General features: G+C 64.2%; 6 protein-coding genes across 6 annotated transcripts; 2 read left to right on the top strand and 4 right to left on the bottom strand.

Annotated features, from left to right (window-relative positions):
• Positions 1-474: 474 nt before the first annotated feature.
• AMSG_08560 (DNA-dependent DNA helicase and ATPase) lies at positions 475-5079 on the top strand (the record flags this gene model as incomplete). The annotated part of the gene is made up of 2 exons (XM_013899776.1): positions 475-2833; positions 3350-5079. 2 exons carry the CDS (start codon positions 475-477, stop codon positions 5077-5079), a joined length of 4089 nt encoding a protein of 1362 aa, XP_013755230.1.
• Positions 5080-5162: 83 nt separating this feature from the next.
• Positions 5163-6335, bottom strand: AMSG_12181 (uncharacterized protein; the record flags this gene model as incomplete). The annotated part of the gene is made up of 1 exon (XM_013899803.1): positions 5163-6335. One exon carries the CDS (start codon positions 6333-6335, stop codon positions 5163-5165), a length of 1173 nt encoding a protein of 390 aa, XP_013755257.1.
• A 339-nt stretch (positions 6336-6674) lies between these two features.
• On the bottom strand, positions 6675-8393 carry AMSG_12180 (uncharacterized protein; the record flags this gene model as incomplete). Its single annotated transcript, XM_013899802.1, has 2 exons — positions 6675-7670; positions 8382-8393. The coding sequence occupies 2 exons, from the start codon at positions 8391-8393 to the stop codon at positions 6675-6677; spliced, it is 1008 nt and encodes a 335-aa protein (XP_013755256.1).
• A 275-nt stretch (positions 8394-8668) lies between these two features.
• AMSG_08558 (TULP2 protein) lies at positions 8669-9996 on the top strand (the record flags this gene model as incomplete). The annotated part of the gene is made up of 2 exons (XM_013899775.1): positions 8669-8720; positions 8792-9996. 2 exons carry the CDS (start codon positions 8669-8671, stop codon positions 9994-9996), a joined length of 1257 nt encoding a protein of 418 aa, XP_013755229.1.
• A 19-nt stretch (positions 9997-10015) lies between these two features.
• On the bottom strand, positions 10016-16551 carry AMSG_12179 (uncharacterized protein; the record flags this gene model as incomplete). Its single annotated transcript, XM_013899801.1, has 5 exons — positions 16151-16551; positions 12978-16060; positions 12506-12747; positions 10143-12341; positions 10016-10035 (listed from the first exon to the last, which is right to left on the bottom strand). The coding sequence occupies exons 1-5, from the start codon at positions 16388-16390 to the stop codon at positions 10016-10018; spliced, it is 5784 nt and encodes a 1927-aa protein (XP_013755255.1). The 5' UTR covers positions 16391-16551.
• Positions 16552-17089: 538 nt separating this feature from the next.
• AMSG_08555 (uncharacterized protein) lies at positions 17090-18905 on the bottom strand. The gene has a single exon (XM_013899774.1). It carries the CDS (start codon positions 18758-18760, stop codon positions 17207-17209), a length of 1554 nt encoding a protein of 517 aa, XP_013755228.1. The 5' UTR covers positions 18761-18905; the 3' UTR covers positions 17090-17206.
• Positions 18906-18933: the final 28 nt, after the last annotated feature.

The following is an 18933-nucleotide window of genomic DNA, read 5'->3' as shown; positions in this document are numbered from 1 at the left end:
CTCTGTCTCTACAAAAGGCGTCAGATGTGGTCGTAGTCGGTAGCCACAAGACCACGACCACAACCACAACCACGACCACGACCACGACCACGACCAGGTGGTCACCAATCGGGGCCCCAACTCTACGACCTTTTTTCTGCCCGCGAACAGGCCGCACACACACACACACACACACACACACACACACACAAACATACATACCGCTATCGCAAAGCCATGTAATCCCACGTCACACGCAAATCTCCAACCGCTGCCTTTTCCGCACACTTCTCCTTCCGGCCAGGCCCACCAGCCTCGCCTACCAGTCCCGCCCACTTTCACGACCTTTTTTGGCCGCCCCGCTTCCCCGCCCACCACACACACACACACACACACACACACGCACACACTCAACACACATACGCACGCACACAGTCAACACACATACGCACGCACACACACACACACACACACATACACACACACACACACATCATGGACTCAGCACCGCGGTTCGACGACCGGGCACCGCTCGGGTGGGCGGTGTACTTTCCCATGCTCGGGTGCGACGCGAGCTCTGCGCTAGTGCAGCTCATTCGCAACTTTGTGGTGTACTTTAGCGAGAAGCATGTGCTGGACAAGGCCAAGGTGCTAGAGAGCCTGGTGGTGTACGTGGACTGGGGCGAGATGGTGGCCGAGTCGCTTGTGCCAGGCATCGACGAGCTCGTGTTTGAGGATCCAGCGCGGTCGCTGGCAGCCATGGCGGTGGCGGCGGTCGAGGTGGTGTACAGCGACTGCGTGGGCACCGGCCTCCCGGCGTCGTTCAAGAAGATCACGGCGCGACTGTGCAACCATCCGACGACGACGCCGATCCGCTCGCTCAAGTCGCACTACATCGGGCGGCTGGTGAGCGTGCGTGGGACAGTGGTGCGGACGAGTGCCATCAAGCCGCTGGTGGTCTCGATGGACTTTGTGTGCACCAAGTGCGACGGGGTGATTGGCATGGACTTTGTCGATGGCAAGTACTCGCCGCCGCTCTCGTGCGGGCTCGACGGATGCAAGTCCAAGACGTTTGAGGCCGACCGGGCGTCGGCGCTGACGGTCGACTGGCAGAAGGTTCGGATCCAGGAGATTCTGGACGACTCCAACTACGAGGCCGGCCGCATTCCGCGGACCATCGAGTCGGAGCTGACCGGAACGCTTGTCGACTGCTGCGTGCCGGGCGACGTCATCTCGGTGACTGGTGAGGTCAAGGTCGTCTCGTCGTCGAGCTCGGCGTCGGCGTCGCGCAAGGCCAAGACGCTCTTTGTCCTCTACATTGACGCCAACATGGTGTCGCGGCAGGGCAAGACCGGCGAGAGCGACGGCATGCACTACACCGTCAAGGACATGCAAATGGTCAACGAGATCGCGCACGTCGACGATGTCCTGCATCTGCTGGTCAACTCGCTGTGCCCCTCCATCTACGGCCACGAGCTGGTCAAGGCCGGCTGGCTCCTCGCGCTCTTTGGCGGAACGCAGAAGTTCTCGCTGGAGAAAGACCGCATTGCGGTCCGTGGCGACCCGCATGTCCTGGTTGTTGGCGATCCGGGCATGGGCAAGTCGCAGCTGCTGCGGTCGGTGGCATCGGCCGCGCCGCGCGGCGTGTACGTGTGCGGCAACACGACGTCGACAACCGGCCTCACCGTGACGCTGCTGAAGGACCCGCTCTCTGGCGACTACGCGCTCGAGGCTGGCGCTCTTGTGCTCGGCGACCAGGGCTGCTGCTGCATCGACGAGTTTGACAAGATGAAGTCGGAGCACCACGCGCTGCTCGAGGCTATGGAGCAGCAGTCGGTCTCCATCGCCAAGGCCGGCATCGTCGCCAACCTGCCTGCCCGGACGTCGGTGCTGGCGGCGGCGAACCCGGTCGGCGGCCACTACACCCACGCCAAGACTGTGGCCGAGAACGTGCACCTCGCACCGGCGCTCCTCTCGCGCTTTGACCTCATCTTTGTTCTCGTCGACAAGCCGGACCACGAACGCGACGCCAAGCTCTCCGAGCACGTCATGCTCATGCACGGCGGCGGGCAGTACTCGCGCAAGGGCCGCCCCTCGTCGACGTACTCGGCGCTCTCGGCGTCGGGTGTGCTCGATCCGTCGTACAAGTCGCAGCTGATGTCGGCGCTCGATCGCGCCACGGCGGCGACGGCATCGACGGCGACGGGTGCCCGGAGCAACGAGGCCGGATCCGGCGAGCGACGGCCGCTTGCTGACCGGCTCAAGCTCCGCAAAGCCAAGACCTTTGACCCACTTCCACACGTCCTCATGCGCAAGTACATCGGCTACGCGCGCGAGTACGTCAAGCCGGTCCTCTCGCTTCCGGCGGCCGACCTGCTGCAGGACTTTTACCTCTCACTCCGCAAGTCGCACGTCGGCGGCGAGTCAATGCCGGTCACCACCCGCCAGCTCGAGTCGATGATTCGTCTCGCCGAGGCCCGCGCCAAGCTCGAGCTCCGCGAGCTCGTCACCGCCGACGACGCCCTTGACGTCATCGAGCTGATGAAGGAGTCGCTCATCGATGTCTACGTCGACGCCAGCGGCACCGCGCTCGGCGCCCGCGCCGCCGCTGGTGGCTCCAAGAAAAAGGTCATGAAGGCCTACGTCGGCGAGCTTACCCGCATCTCCGAGGCCACCTACAACTCGCTCTTCACCATGCAGCAGTTGTACAAGGTCGCCACCGACCTCGGACTCGCCGCGTCGGACTTTCGCGACATGGTCGGCCAGCTCAACCAGCACGGCTACCTCATCAAGAAGCGGAACAACGTGTACCAGCTTGCCTCATCGTCGGTGGCCGATGGCGGCTGGGCTCCGAGTCAGGCTTGACCCCGCACCTTCTCTATCTTCAAATGGCAGGGTGATCGGTCTGCGTGTTGCGGCTGATTGCTCGAGCTCTGCTCGAATCCTGGCTCGTCGACCTTTTTGCTGTCGTCTCGCCCTCGCTTTCGCCCAGCGGAAGAAACACGTGTCCTCAACTCTGCCTGCGACAAGTACGTCGTCCGTGCCCATTGTGGGGAGGAGAAGGGGGGGGGGGGGGGGGGGGGGGGGGGGGGAAGGGCGAGGGGGAGAGGGAGAGGGAGAGGGAGAGCGAGGGGAGGAGAGCGAGAGGGAGGGGAGGGGGGCGAGAGGGGAGGGGGGCGAGAGGGGGAGGAGGAGGCCAGCAGGTCAGCAGAAGCAGGCAAGAGAGGCCAGAGCACGGACATCACACACACACACACACACACACACACACACACACACACACACACACACACACACGCCATACATGCATCCGCATGACACTCATCCCCCACCCCCTCCACACCACACACCCCACACCCCATCCCGACAGTGGCAAGTGACCAGGAACCTGCGTATCGGTTCGCGACGGACCTATGGGACGGATTTGATGTGGTTGTGGAACATACCGACACGGGACTGCAAGCACTCAAGGAAGTGACGAATGTGATCAAGAAGCGGGCAGAGCTCGAGCTCGAGTACTCGAAAAAGTTGGCCAAGCTGGCGAGCCATCCCTCGACTCGGCGAGTCTTTGAGACGACGGGCAACTCTATCGAGTCACAGCAGCTGGGAACGTGTGCATCGGCGTGGACCTCGTTCTTGGATGCGTGCATGGAGCAGGCCAACGCGCATGCTGACGCTGCCACTTCGCTGGATGAGACGGTCGTCACCTCACTCAACTCGTTCATCAAGGACATGGAGTCTGCCCGCAAAACCATTGTCGCCGATGGCCAGCGCCGGTTGAAGGAGAAGAAGGAGGCCGAGGACGCGGTGGCCAAGGCCAAGACAAGCTACTTTAAGGCGTCCGAGTCGTATAACTCGGCCGTCGCCGCCCACGACGCCGCGCTCAACAACCCGACGGCCAAGACCAAGGACGTGACCAAGGCCAAGTCCAAGATGGCCAAGGCGTCGACCGCGCTGGAGCAGTCGGTCCAGGAGTACCAGTTCCAGGTCAAGGGTGCCAACAAGGTCCAGACGCGGTTCCTCTCGCGCCACATGCCCAAGATCATGGACGACCTGCAGCACCTCTCCACTGTCCGCATCCACATCCTCAAGACCAACCTCCGCAAGACGGCGCTGACACTCGAGAGCCCGCCGCCGCGGACCGCCAAGGCCGTTCTCACCTTTAAGGGTGTCGTGGCCGCCATCGACAACGACTCGGACATGCGCGCGTTCATCACAGAGAACAAGACGTTCCAGCTCCCGCCGCCGCCGTTTGAGTTTGAGGAGCACGGCGCCGTCGGCGCTGCCCGCTCGAAAAAGGCCAAGCGGGGCGCGGTCGAAGCCAACCCGGCGACCTCCATCTTTGGCGTCTCCATCGAGGAGGTGCTCGCCAAAAAGGTGGCGTGCCACCCGGCCATGGGCAATCTGCCACGTCTCATTCCGGTGCTCTGCCACGGCATCCTCGCCAAGGGCGGGCCCAAGGCCGAGGGCCTCTTCCGCCTCTCGGGCGAGAACAAACTGGTCAAGGACCTCAAGGCCAGGCTCGATGCCGGCAACTACGACGTCGCCGACATCGACTCGGTCCACGTCCTCACCGGTGCCCTCAAGCTCTGGTTCCGCGAGCTCAAGGACCCGCTCATTCCCGAGCCGCTCTACGACCAGGCCGTCGCCGCCGCTACAGAGGCTGACGCTGCCGCAATCTTCAACGATCTCTCCGCCCCGCGCCAGACCATCATCCAATACCTCATGGGCTTCCTCGCCACCATCTCCACCCCGGAAATCGTCACCGTCACCAAGATGACCACCGACAACCTCGCCCTCATCTTTGCGCCCTCGTTCCTCCGCTGCTCGGACCCGGCCCAGATGATGGTCAACGCCGAGCGCGAGCGCGTCTTTGTCAAGCTCCTCTTCCTCTGGCTCTCGGCCCAGGACACCACCGCCGCGCTCTACGCCTCCATTCCCGCCCCGACGCCGCCTCGGCCTCGGCCTGACATGCCTCGCTACCTTGTTGTCAATAAGAGCACCATCACCCACGGCTCCGCCTCTGCCTCTCCCTCATTGCCAATTTACAGCTATTGCTCATCGCCACCTGTAGCCATACCTGCAGGTGTATGGAAATAGATAGCTGTTCACTGTGGGTATGGCTGCTACAGCTTGTACCGCCACCCTTGGCCGGGCCCTCGGTCGAGCCCTGGATCGAGTCGTCAATACTGGAGATGGCGAGAAGCTGCTGGTGCGTCCCTCGACTCGCGCCGCTCGCGTCGTCTTCTGCGCGAATCGCCAACTGTACCGGTCAACGACGTCGGGCGCATCGCTGACTGACCATACCGCGGCGGCGGGCTAAGTGCCGCCGACTGCGAGCGCGAGATGGGAACAAGCGCCGCGCCGCGGCCACCCTTCCCGCATATCGAGCTCTTGCCCGAAGGACACCAGTCCGATCCGGTCTCGACGGTGTGGGCCACAGTCGACAATGTACCAAACTCGGTTGCAGCCTCATCGTTGGCGACAGCAAACTTGTCCATCTCCTCCGAGAACGAGAGCGAGGAGCACGACGGCGCCCGGATCGTGTCTGGCACCTCCAGCGAGCCCGACGATCCAATCGCGGGTGCGAGACGGGTCCACGATACCTCGCCGGTTGCAAACCTGGGCGAAGCCGGCGGCGAGACGACCTTGTGGGGGACAAAGATAAGCGAGAGGGTATCGCCTGGAGTAATGGGCGTCAGAGTGTTCGAGGCGTACTCGACCTCGGTACCGTTGACAAACAGGGCCCAGTAGTGGAGCGCATCGGCCGCCACACCCAGGGCAGACCCGATGGCCACCACCTTGCGGCTCAGCATCTCGTCCCAGACGGTGGTTTCCGTCAACTCGAGGCCGGGGAAATGTTGGTTGAACGCCACGAGGACGAGCGTGAGAGTCAGACTTGGTCGACCAGCAGCCTTGACCTGTTGACCGAGACCAGCATCGGCACACATGGTCTGGAACAAGTCTGTCGAAGGGTCAACCGTCAACGGATACATGCGCCATGCCATGTCTGGGCCTGGCTTGACACGAAGGGTAAAGGTGCCTGTGGGCCGGGTGCTTGACTCGTGGGAAAACTCGGTCAAAAACGTGCGTTCCGACTCGCTGGCCCGCACTCCTTCAACCGCACCATGAAAAAGGGCTTCGGCTTCCGCAAAGGTCGAGACCGCGGGGTCTACATGAGGCGTGTATTTGAACTTGGTCGCTCTGGCATGAGCCGAGCGGGATGAACCACATCCCATGGTGTACTTGTGCGAGGTGAAGGTTGTGGTTGGCCTGTGGCTGTCTTGTCTGTCGGTGACACCGAGATGACCAGACGGAGGCAAGTGTGAGCTGACAGGACCACAAAAGCCCTGCATGATTGACAGGGAAGGTGACAGTATTGTACAACAATCCACTTGATCAGTTGGTGATCTTGTCAACTCGCTCCACAAAAAATCTCCGCACTATTGCGGGACAGCTCCCCCAAAAAACCCGCACGACCGTCACGTGCGCGCCGGGGGAAAAGCCTTGCGACCATTGCAACGTAAGACTCGTGGCTGAGCGCGCATGATGAGTACCTCGGCACACACTCACAGAAGTACGACCAGCACGGAGCCAGACCGCTTCGACTTCATATGAAAGATCATTTGTTAAACTCCTTCACCCGATACGGCTGCTTCCGCAGCATGCCGCCGGCCTCACACACCCACAGCCGATCACAACGTCGAGTCGGAGAGCGACTCGTCCGCGAGTGCACCGGTCGTCTTTCGCCTCCTGCTCCCGGCACCAGCACTGCACCTCGCGTGCCTGGTCCGGTCGCCATCACAGTGCTCGACGCCGGCCGAAACAGCGGTGACCGAGGCGACACTCAACAGCACCGCCGCCGACCCGGTCTCGGTACCCATGCGACGACTCGAGTGATACGATGAGCGCGGAGGAGACTTGGCCGGCGCGCTGCCGCTGTTATCGGCCGACGAGACAAAAGAGGTTGTCGTCACGTTGCCTATCACCAGGCTCTTCTCGTACTCGGTCGTCGACATGCCCGTTCGGTCCCAGCCCTCGTCCCCGGCAATCATCGTCTTGTCGTGCGAATACCTTGCCGACGATGAGCATGAGAGCGAAGATACGAGACTCTGTGCGCCCGAATGCGCCATGCGCGGTGTCCCGTGTGTGCGCTTCTTGACATAGTCGAGCTGGATCACATCGCCTGGGCCGATCGTCGACAGCGTCATCGTCGCGTACTCGACCGCCTCACCATTCATGGCCAGCTGCCACTCGTGCGTCTCATCGACCACCACCCCGAGGATGGAACCAAGCACGCACGAGCGCGACTTGAGGTCTGGCTCCCAGAGCGTCGTCTCGGTAATGTTGAGCGTCGGGTACGTGTGGTTGAACGCCGCAAGGAGAACAGTCAGTGCGACTCCAACGCCGTCAGGATACCGGTCACTTTTTCCGCCTCCTCGTTGACCATCGTCCCGCATGCCACCCGCTCCGTTCCCGCCCACCCGTACACCCCCCGAGGCCACTTCCGAGAGACTGACACTCGAGAGCATGCTGCTGAGCAGCAACGAGTCCTCCTTGACCGGAAGCGGGAACATCCGCCACAAGCTCTGTGGTCCGGTCCGGACTTGGAGCTGAAAGGTGTACGTCCGCGGCTTGCGGGACTGGTCAACCGCCCCAACAAAATCTGCGCGGTGCGGCGTATTGTCAACCTGCCCACCACCATGCCCAAACGCACGGCTTGGCCGGTGCATGGGGCCCCTACGCCCACCCTTGACACGCGAACTTCCACAGCCCATACTTGTCTGGCTTGAGCACGGTTGTAGACCACACCGTTGCTTTGTTTTTCAAGTTGAGTGATACAGACCGGCCTCTTACCCGCACCTTCACTTTCTGCCGCCGGCCAAATCCAAAGACTGACAGCAAACGAACACCACGTTTCCTTTTTTCCTCGTGTTCCCGAACATGTCAATCCTTCCTGTCGAACGCTCGTGAAGCCCCGCAATCTAGCACAACCGAGCCAATTTGCGCACCCGCCAATACCCGCGACAAAAATATTTACACCACCCACCCACCCACCCACCCACCCACCCACCCACCCACCCCCACCAGAATCAAACTTTTTCCCCTTGCCATGGCGCCCTTTCCGCCCAAGTCATGTTCTCCCGATGCGCCGCCTCGCCTCGCCTCGCCTCGCCTCCCTGGCCCCAACTACAACTACACCACTTCCATCACAACCACAGCCACACCCATCCACATACACGCGTACACACAACTCTTTCCCTCCCTCCCTCTCTCTCTCTCCCTTTCCCCCCCCCCCCCACACCATCCGCCTCCCCCTACCCCCTACCCCCCCCCCCCCCCCCTCCCCGCTACATGCTCAAACCCTCGACCCGCCACAATATGAACAAGCCGCCGTCTACAGAGAGCGACATGTACGCTTCGGAGCAACGGAAGCGTGAAGCTCGTCTTCGATCGTTTGGAGGTCTGGCTTCAACAGGTATGGGTGGTGGTCTTGGTCCTCGCTCCGCTGCTTCCTCGTCTTCCGCCACTGCCTTCTTCCAGCAATCGGCTGACCCGCCGAGCTCCGCCGCCACCGCCACCTCGTCATCATCCGCTGCTAATGATCCTGTGGGTGACCGTCCTCCTCCGGCAGCTACCTCCATCTTTGATCTCTCTGCTGCAGAGACTCAGCCCGCGCAGCAGACGGATGACGAGGCCGGGCACAAGTCGGGTCGCCGTCGTCGCAGGCGCAGGCGCTCGTCGGTTACCGGTGCAAGAGCCGCACGGAGGGCTGGTACACCTACGCATGATGGCGCATCTGCCCATGCAGAGCCGCTGGTCTTTTCGAACCCCAAGGGCAAGGTCGCCCGTGATCAGCCCGATCTCGGACCCGAGTCGTCGGCCCATGCCGCTGCCCTCACCGCTGCCGCAGCAGACGGCGGTGTCATCGCCAACCCCACGTACGGCCTCGACATCTCGTCCTCAGGCTCGACCTCGGACTCGGCGTCGGAAGACCCGCATGCGGGCGCCGTCAACTTTGCCGGCGCCGGCTACAACTTTGGCATCTCGTCAGACTCAGAGTCGGCAGACGCCGATCATCTCGCTTCGGTCCAGACCTCGCCGCATCCGGCCCCGCCGCCGCCGTCCTCTGACCCAGACGCCATCCCGGTTGACCTCGATTCGCCCGCGGGATCGTCCGCCGCTCAGGCAACGCCTGCTGCTTCGCCTGCAGACCTCGTCGACTGGACCGACGTGCGCTCCTTCCTCATGCGCCCTGTCCCGCCCGGACACATCTTCAAGTGCAAGGTATACCGCGAGCGCTCTGGCACCGCCCGCTTCTTCCCGCGCTTCTACCTCTACCTCGAGACCGATGACGGCTCGCCCGAGCGCTTCCTCATGGCCGCCCGTAAGCGCAAAAAGTCCAAGGCCGCAAACTACCTCGTCTCCATGTCGCGCGAGGAGCTCGACCGCTCCTCCGCAGCCTACCTCGGCAAGGTCCGCGCAAACTTTGCCGGCACCGAGTTTGTCCTCTACGACGACGGTGACTCGCCCGATAACGACGCTGCCGGCGACGACGACATCCGCGCAGAGCTCGGTGCCATCGCCTACCTCAAGAACATCGCCGGCCGCAAGGGCCCGCGCCAGATGCGCGCCATCCTTCCTCGCGTCGTCCCCTCCCAGGAGAGCCCCGGCCGCTGGGTCGCCCTCACCAAAGAGGCCTCGCTCCTTGCCCGTTACCGCCGCGGCGACGTCCACGACACAATCGTCCTCGAGAACAAGATGCCCACCTTCAACAAGAACCTCGGCTCCTTCTGCCTCAACTTTAACCGCCGCGTCTCCGCCGCCTCGGTCAAGAACTTCCAGATGATCCTCGCTGACAATCCTGACGCCATTGTCCTCCAGTTTGGTCGCGCTGGCGCAAAGAACGATCGTAAGAACGCGTGCTTCATCTGTGACTTTCAGTATCCGCTCTCGCCCTTCCAGGCCTTTGCCCTCTCGCTCACCTCGTGCGAGCGCAAGTTTGGCCTCGACTAGCTGTACCTTTCCTCCACCGCTAAACGCTCCTCTGGTTCACTGGCCCCGACTAACCATCCAGCTCTTCACCACCCGTCCGTCGTCGCCGCCGCTCATCACAGCCAGTCCTTGTTCCTCCGCGACGCCCTCGCGTTCGCCAGCGCTACCGCCATGCCCAAGTACAACCACGCTCCGCACCGCCGCAGCTTTGAACAGCGCACGGCTCCGGGTGTGCACACCATCCAGAACCGCAACAACCTCCAAACTTCGCACCCTCCGCACCACAAGCCCGCCGCTGCCGAGCCCGGCCACAGCCAGCTCGCCGCTCTCATCAAGTCCGAGCGCCGTCACTCTCGCCTCGGAGCCAGACACAGAACTCGACGGATGCGCCCGCACAAGATCCTTCTCCAGCCGTTCGCGCCCACGCACACTCACTAGCTGACCCTTACGCGTCCCCACAATCAGCATGTGTGCCGCGCCAGAGTAAACCATGCACGTTCCGCCGCCAGACACATCGCGCGTCTTGCGCCGAGGCGACGCCGCCTCAGGTGGCACCCCGTCTACAGCGCCCATCACGCACACCTGCGACGCCGGCCCGCTCTCCATGTCCAGCAGCAGGTCCCAGAACTTGATCGATGCCCGCGAGTCTGGCCCGGTCGTCGCCACCACCGTCTCGCTCCCAAGAAACGCAAGCCCGCCGCTGCCGGTCCCGTCCATCCGCTCGTGCGCCCGGACTCGCGTGCAGAGCTTGACCACAGGCGCTACCCGGACCGCGGACGACGCACTCACCGCCATCTGCACCACAACACGGTAAACAGAGAGCAACCCGCTCTCATCAAGCGTCGCAAACTTCGCCCCGCTCGGCGAGAAGCTCACCGCAACAACCCCACGCGCACCGCTCGCCACAGGCGTCTGCAACTGTCCGGCCTCCAGGCCTCGCCCCAGTTGCCACACGCCCACGCCACCGTCCTTGTCGCACACTACCACGTACCGCGAGCACGGCGAGACACCAACACACGACACGCTCGACACTGCGCCTGCAAGCGGTGATGCAACAGACACCGTAGCTGCACGTGGCCGCCCGTACATCGCGTGCGCCGAAAACGGCGACGACACCAGTGACTTGTCCGCCGTCCCCCTCGCTCCCGCCGCGGCTTCTTCCATCTGCACCACCTCCACAGAGCCCGCACGCGCCACAAGCACCGCTCCCGCGCTCTCGATCATGGCGAGCCCCACCACAGCTTTGGGCCCGGTCTCCGGCGCACCAGCCACAAGCCTCTCGCCGGCCCCACCTCCCAGCCCGCCGCTGGTCCCGAGCCCGAGCGCCCGCCACACCACTCCGTCTGACCCGGGCATCTGCATCATACGCACCCACGCCTGCCGCTCATCCTGGTCCGAAAAGTGAAGCGCGGCCACAGAGCCAAGATACTTGCCGAGCCCGACCTCAGAGCCGCCATGCCCATCCACATATGACTCAGCCCCGAGCTCGAATCGATCGCGCTCCGCAAGTCCGCGCTCCGTTACTCTCCTTGCCCACTCACCGACAATGTGCACTGCACGGCTCTCCAGCTTCTTGAGGCCCAGCACAGTGCTCAGACTCGCCTCGGACACCTTGAGCCCGGCCGCACCACGGATCGCACTCGTCACCCCCGACGCCATGTCGTCCGCATGCGCAGCCGCCAGGAGCATCCGCAGCACCTCGCGCGGCCCGCCGTCGACAGCAGCCGCGCCTCCGCCGCCAACCGCTACCGCCGCCAGGCACCGCCCGCCCGCTCCAACACTGTCGGCCACGTCGCCACTGCTGCCGCCGCCGAGCGCCGGCAGCGGCGTGTGCACAAGATCTGCCGCGGCCGCAAGCGCACCCACCTCCAGCGCGCAGCACACCGCAATTGACCGCCCCACAACTTCGAGTGCGTGCAGTACAAACGCCCACACGTGCTCAGCCTCGCCCTCGCCTGTCAGATCCTCGCCGAGGCGCAGACACTCGTCCATCGCCCGCGCTACATGCGCACCGGCCACTGCTGCCGGCCCATCGCGCGTGCACACTTCCAGCGCCACAACGAGGTCGCGGACTACCAAACACGCCGTCGTCAGCTTCTCGTCCGGGCTTCTCTTCACCACACTGCCATGCACTCGCGCAAGGAGCCGCGCACGCTCCAGCGCTCCGTCGAAGGCCTCAACTCCGCTCACTGCAGTCATTGCGTTGGCAAGCTCTGCCACTCGAGCCTCATCCACCTCGCGGTGTCCGCTGCTGGCCATCCACTCGGTCACCCAGTCGGCAAGAAGTCCGCCGAGAGCCGCCACCGCCACTCGCGACGCCACTTCCGACACTCCAAGCTTTCCGCCGCCAGTCAACACGTCCGCGCCTCCGCCATCCCCGCCCCGTCGTCAACATCAGAGTCAGAGTACGAGTCCGAGAACGACATCATTGCCGCGTAGTTGGTACGTGGCGGCCCGTTGCCTGCTGCTGCTGCTGCTGCCACTGGCGCGGCTGCTCCCAAAGCCGCTGTAGGGGGCCGGTTTGCTGCACCTGCGCCGCTTGCTTCCGCAAGTGCCAGTGCACATCCGGCCGCTGCTGCTGCAAGCTCCGGTCGCTCCGACGCGAGGTACGTAAACATCAGACCGGTCCATGCCCTCAGTTGCGACGGCTGTGCCGCAGGTCCGGCGCTCGGCTGAAACGAGAGTGGCGGCTGCGCAAGCAACGCCGCCACCGCCTGCGGCCATGCCGTCGAGCCCCGGATCCACTGCAGCGATGCCGGCGGCGGTCCGGCGCTCAGGTACTCGACCACCTTGCCCCGAAGACGCGCCACAAGCAGGCCAAGCCATGCGTCACCGGTAGCATTGTTCGCCAGTCGCGCCAGCAGCTCGGCTTCCTCCGTCGAGCCAAACCCGTGCACAAGCCGCACAACCACGAGCGCAAGCTGCGGATCGCCGAGCCGATCGAGGATGACCGCCACCGCGTCGTTCACCCGGCCGGCGAGCACAAAAACGCCGCCGCGTACGCAAACCGTTGCTTGCCCATCAGTGCATAAGCGTTCTTCGACGCCGCCTTGGCGTGTTTGGCCATGCCAAAGTCGCGCTGCATAAACTTGGCCATCGCCATGTTGTGCGCTTCGTCGCCGCCCTTGGCGTTCTTGTACAGCTCCATCAGCACCCCACTCTTGCCCAGCGCAAGGTAGAAGAGCGCAGCCTGCGACGGGTCCTTGCCCACAATAAACTCGGCCTTGGCCACAGCCTCCACTCCGCGCTCCAGCAACGATCGCGAGCCAACCCACCACCCAAATCCAGCGCTCGCTACGTGCCGCCACACCACAGGTGTACCCTCGCTCAGCACATGCTCCACCAGTGGCTCCTGGCACTGAGACGCCGTAGCCCAGAGCGCGTCCGCCGCAGACACTTGCGAGGCCCGCTCCGCAGACCGCCCGCCCGTCGACGCCGCGAGGAACCGGAACCGCCGCAGCGCGAGCAGATACTGCCGCCCAGCGTTGTCAAGCGATCGCGCGTAGCCCTCGGCCTTGCCCAGCGCAGACACAAGTGCTGTAAGCTTGAGCTGGTCGAGCGGACTCAGCCCGGGTAGCGCCACCTGCATCAGCTCGGCCTCCACCCGCTCGTACAGCGAGGGCTCGTCCTCGACGACCATAGTCGGCGCAAGAACTGGCGCAAATGCCGCAGATCCACTCCTGTCTGCCCCAAACGCCGCAGGCATCCGCGAGCCCATCAGCCCGGGCAGCGCAAAGTCATCGGATCCAGACTCCGAGTCGGACTCGCTCGCCACAGCAGCGGCCTGCGCCGCCACATGGCTACCACTCGACTCGCCGCTGCCTGCCACCAAGTCCGACACGCTTCGCATTAACCGCTGCTGCCCAGCAGGATCACCCGCCAACGCGAGCACGTGCTCCAGCACCTCATCGACACGCTCAAACTCACCGCCGCACACCCGGGCATGCAGCACGTCCGGGTGATAGTCCGGGAGCGACGGCGCAGCAAGGAGCGTTGCGGCGTCGACGCGACCTGCCAGCACAGAGCCGCCGCCCATCGCCACAAACACCTCGCCGTCTTCGGCCATGGCCAGCCCACGCGCAGTAGCGCCACCTGCCGCGCGCCACCAGCTCCCGCCAGCGAGCTCGGCCACCACCTTGAAGCCGCGGACAACTCCGCCCGAGGCTGCGGCCTTGACCACCGCCATCCCGCCGTCGCCTGCAATGGCTAGAGCAGGCAGCGCCCCAGAGACTGCCGCCGGCCACCACCGCGCCGCGCGCACCTCGGTCTCTACTTCGGCGAGCTCGACCATTCCCTCCTGTACAAATCTGCCGGGCTGAGATATGCCCTCCCAGACGCACGGCCATCTCGGTCCGCGCCCCAGCAAAGCAAGACGCAGTCCGTCGGGCGACGGCTCCACAGCTGTTGCACTGCCGTCAACCACAAGCGGCGCCGAGAGCTCCACGCCCTCGAGCCTCAGCGCCGCCCCCTCGCGCTCCACCCGCCAAAGCTTGATCGTCGATAGCGGCTCACACTCGCCGCCCTTTTCCTCAGCAGCCTCGCCGAGTGCAGCAAGCTCGTACACCGGCGCAGGACACGCGCTAGTTGCACAGCTCGAGGCCAGCGCCGAGTGAGGGACTCCCACACTCTGTGTGGGGCTCGGCCATGCCTCATACCCGGTTCCTTCCACGACGGCCTCCCCATCGCTGCCGAAAGCCAGCTCGAGCAGGTGCGTCCCGTGCGGCGAGCCGCAGGCGACAACAACCGCACCATCCATGCTCTGCGGCGTCAGTGCCGCAAAAACCAGCGGCGGCCCCGGAACAGGCGGCTCGAGCGGCGCTGGAACGAGAACGCTCAACGTGACCGAGACCGTAGCGGCAGGCACCGCAAATGCTCGACACACAGCACCGCTCACAAGCCCGCCGTCAAGGCCAAGGCCCACAAACCGCGCGGTGCTCGGATCGTCGCTGGCGGAGGCCGGCAGCCAGGCAAGCGCCGAAACCGGAACAGACGTCACAAACTCCAGCCCGATGCTGTTGGACTCGGGAGCGAGCATGTTGGCCACAAGGCCCGGCTTGGCACTCCGCCACAGCGTGACGCCCAGCGGGCGGCTCCGCGCCAGCGCAACCAGTTGCACTCGATCGCCAGTGATCGGGCAGCTGAGGTTGTGCGGCGTCGGCGAGACCGCCGCCAACGCCTGGCCGGCATGCACAAACGACGACGCCTCGCACAGCACGTGGTCGCCGCAGCCCGGAAGATTCACCGGAAACGCGGTCGGGTCATAGAGCGGTAGCGGCATGGGGTACCGATCGCCGCTGCGAACGTCATGCGAGGCACTGGCACACGCTCGGATGCTCGGATGCATCCGGTGCGCCACCACGCACGGTGAGAGATCAACCAGCAGCGACGCCAGTCGCCCGTTCTCGCCAAACACCCGGAGCGAGAACGAGAGGTGGCCCGGTGACTCGGGGTAGGTGTGGATCGAACCGGGCGCCACCGCCGCAGGAGCCAGCGGCAGAGGGATCGGCTCGTCAAACGCCCGCCGCGTCCGCACCAGCTCGTCCGCTCCGGCCGCCGTGAGCGACCACAGCATGAGCCTTGCGCCGTAAACTGCGCCAAGGACGTGAACTCGCTTGGTGCCAAACGGAAAGTGCGGCTCGGGCGCACGCTGCTCACCTCCAATCGCCGCGGCGTGCTCGGCAGCCACAAGCTCCGAGTAGCAGGCGAGCGCAGGGTGCGACGGTGCCCAGAAGAGCATCGACGGCGCCGGTTGGTGCCCTGTGTCCACAATCGCCGCCACCGACACATTGAGCGCCAGAGTCGTCGAGCAGACATGCGGCCGCACCACACGGATCGAGCCGTCGGAGCACGCCAGCGCCAGCGCAGACGACGTCGGGTCGGGTGCAAAGGCGAGCGAGACAAGGCTCGCGTCCGCCAGTGGAAGTGTCGCCGTCGACGTCGCCGTAGACGTTGTCACCAACGTCACCTGCCGCCCACCCTTGGGCGCAAACGCCAGGTACGAGCCAAGTGATGAGAGCGCCATCGTCGCCCGCGACGGCGGCGGCGTGCATCGAACCGGCACGCCGACAGCCGCCTTCCCGCCTTCCTGCCGCGCCAAATGAACCACAACCACCAACGATGCTGACGCCAACGCCAACGTCGGCACAGCCGCAGCCGCAGCTGCAGTCATAGCTACCGGCGCTTCCGTCAGCCGCCGATCAAGCGCAACACGCTCTTCGGTCCACACCCGGCCAAAGCCATTACCGCCACCACTGAGCTTGTGGATGACGAGCCCTTGCTCTTGCGAGACGGTAGCAAACACGCCAAATCCCAGAACAGCCATCAGCGGAGGAGAGAGCGAGGATAATGATGACGATGACGACGATGGCGACGGTGACCATGACGATGATGTTGCCATTGTGCTCTGGCTGAGCATGGCTCTGTGATCATCATGATCTAAATTGGCTCCTGGTCTGGATAGCTCATCACGGCTGTCTGCGGTGTCGTCCCCTGGCTTGCCCTCGGTCCATTCGCTCTCGCCAGTCACGTGTGACGTAGAGCCAGTCCTGGTAGTTGTCACATGGCTGACCGAGAGCCTCGGGTCAAGGACCACCACACAGCCTGAGGACGGGTAGACGACGTGGTCGCCCGTAGCGGTGGTGAGGGTAGCCAGTGAACAGGCTGGTGTGCTTGGCGGAGGGACACAATGCTTCATCATGTCGAGAACGTCCAGAGCGAGGTTGGAGACAAGCGGTGGGTGATCTCTCGGGAGCTGCTCGGGGGTTGGTGGTGAGGCGTGGCAGGGAGGCCGAGTCGCTCGCGGCGGATCGTTCGGTTGGCGCTGACCAGTCGGTGGTGACACTGGCTGGTGCGATGGCGGGAACGGCAATTGACTAAGCTTGTAGATCAGGGACTCGGGTAAGGCACACAGCTAGTTCTGCTGGTTGCAACACTCTGAGGGAAGTTGCGTTGGAGGGGGGGGGGGGGGGGGGGGGGACGGAATTGGTGTGTGACTGATCTGGCTTTGTTGGCGTGCTGGTATGGTACAAAACAAAAGGATCTGTCGATCTACTTTGGCATCGTCGCAACATACGCGAGTGACGGCGCGCTGGACGTGGTGGGGATGGGAAAAGGCTCGCGATGGAGTGCTGTGTTCAGGAGATGTGCTACCCAGTGCGATGCGATGCGACACAGTGCGATGCGGTGCAATGACGGGCTGGTGCGCGCGTTCAGTGGCGCGTTCACTTCCAGATTACAGGTCGTCGCCAACGAGAAAGTCGTCAGCGCCGCCTATGACTTCGAGGTCATCAAAGCCGAGGTTGAGATAGCCGAGGGCGTCGGTCTCGGGGTCGAATGAGTGTGGGAGGTCATTGGCGGAGAGAGAAAAGTCCTGCGACTGCGGTCTGCGCGAAGCGGAGCCATGTGGGCGAGAGTGAGCATGGGCGTGAGAGGCACTAAGCCCGACAGCGCCGTGGCTTGTGGGCGGGGCTCTTGAAGCTTGGCCGCCCGCGACGCCCGAGCCCACGCCGCGCGAGTCAAAACGGGACGGGCCGAGAATGGAGGAAAAAGGATCGTTGAACGAGTCGGTGAGAGCGTTGATGAGGGTGGCCGACGATGCCATGGGCACCGAGCGGCTCAGCGGCGACGAGGCGGCCGAGTGGACCTGGCGGGCCTGGTGGGTCTGGCGCTGTCCGCCAAACGGCATGGGCACGGCTCCCTCGACTGCCATGGGTGGTGTCTCGGTGACAGGGGTTACCGGCTTGGAGCCTGGGGTGGGCGACGTCCGCGGCGAGTGGTTGGACGAGGAGCGCGACGACGCCACGTCTTCGCCAGACTCGAAGCGCCGCTTGCGCTTGCGCGGGGTAAACTCGCCCTCGCTGAGGGCGACGGACGACGACTCGGACGCACGGCGGGTCATGAGTGAGAGGCCGATGTGGCCCACGCCCGGCCTGGGCTCGGGCCCCGGCTCCTCGCCGGCGGGCCCGCCCAGGCCGCTTGCGGCAGCTGGACGCTGCGGCTGCGGCTGTGGCTGGCCCAGTTCGACAAACTCACGGAGCTTGTCAATGGAATTGGTGTCGAGGACAGTCTGAACCAGCTTTCGCAGCTTTTCGTTCTCCTGCTGGACGGCGTGGATGTGGTTGAGGAACCGCGAGTTGGTCGAAAACAGCCGCGCCGCGTTGTCCTCTGCCATACGCACCTGCGACTGGAGCAGGGCCACATTGGCCTGCAGCTCCCGCACGTAGTCGACTGTCTCCAGCAGAATCTCCGCCTTGGTCTTGATCCGCGGCTTGTCGTTGGGGTCGTCCGGCTGTGCCGGCACCAGTTCGCGGAGCTGGTTGATCGTATCCTTGATCAGCTTCCGCCGCTTCTTCTCCGTCGCACGGTGCGCGAGCTTGATCTCGCCGGGCGTGTCGCCGACCGAGCCCTTACGCGAGCCTGCGCCCGAGCCCGAACCTGCGCCATCGCGCGAGGGCGAGCGCTCGCGGGCTGAGTTGGGCCGCGAGTGCTCCGACTCGGTCCGCGGCTGGCCCTGCTGCTGGCCCACGTCATTTCCACCCGAGCCCGACATAGCCATGACAGGGAGGGATGGATGGAGCGGGAGCGAGGGCATGACCATGCCGTTGGACAAGCCACGCGAGGCCGCCGCCTGCTGCATGACCCGAGCCTGATGCAGAGCATGCTGCATTTGTTGCATATGATGCAGATGTTGCATAGCCACCTGTTGTTGTTGGGTTGGATGGCGAGTCCCAGCCATACCAGATCCTCCAGACGGCGTTACTTCCATGTCACGAGCGCCACTTGCCATGTGGGGAGTCCAGAGGTAGTATTCCTTTCTCACTTGTCGCTATCTCGTCCTCTCTCTCGTCGTTTTGCGGTCTTGTCGCACTGCCAGCCGCAAAGCCGTCAACGTCTCCACACACACACACACACACACACACACACACACACACACACACACACACACACACATAAGGTGCG

Source organism: Thecamonas trahens (genome assembly GCF_000142905.1).
Source record: "Thecamonas trahens ATCC 50062 unplaced genomic scaffold supercont1.42, whole genome shotgun sequence".
Classification (NCBI taxonomy): domain Eukaryota; order Apusomonadida; family Apusomonadidae; genus Thecamonas; species Thecamonas trahens.
Note: the sequence above shows the minus strand (reverse complement) of the source record. Positions and strands in the feature narration are given on the sequence as shown.

Excerpts from the sequence above, each read along its gene's own strand:
- AMSG_08555 (XM_013899774.1), bottom strand. The coding sequence starts at position 18,760 with ATGGCAAGTGGCGCTCGTGACATGGAAGTAACGCCGTCTGGAGGATCT.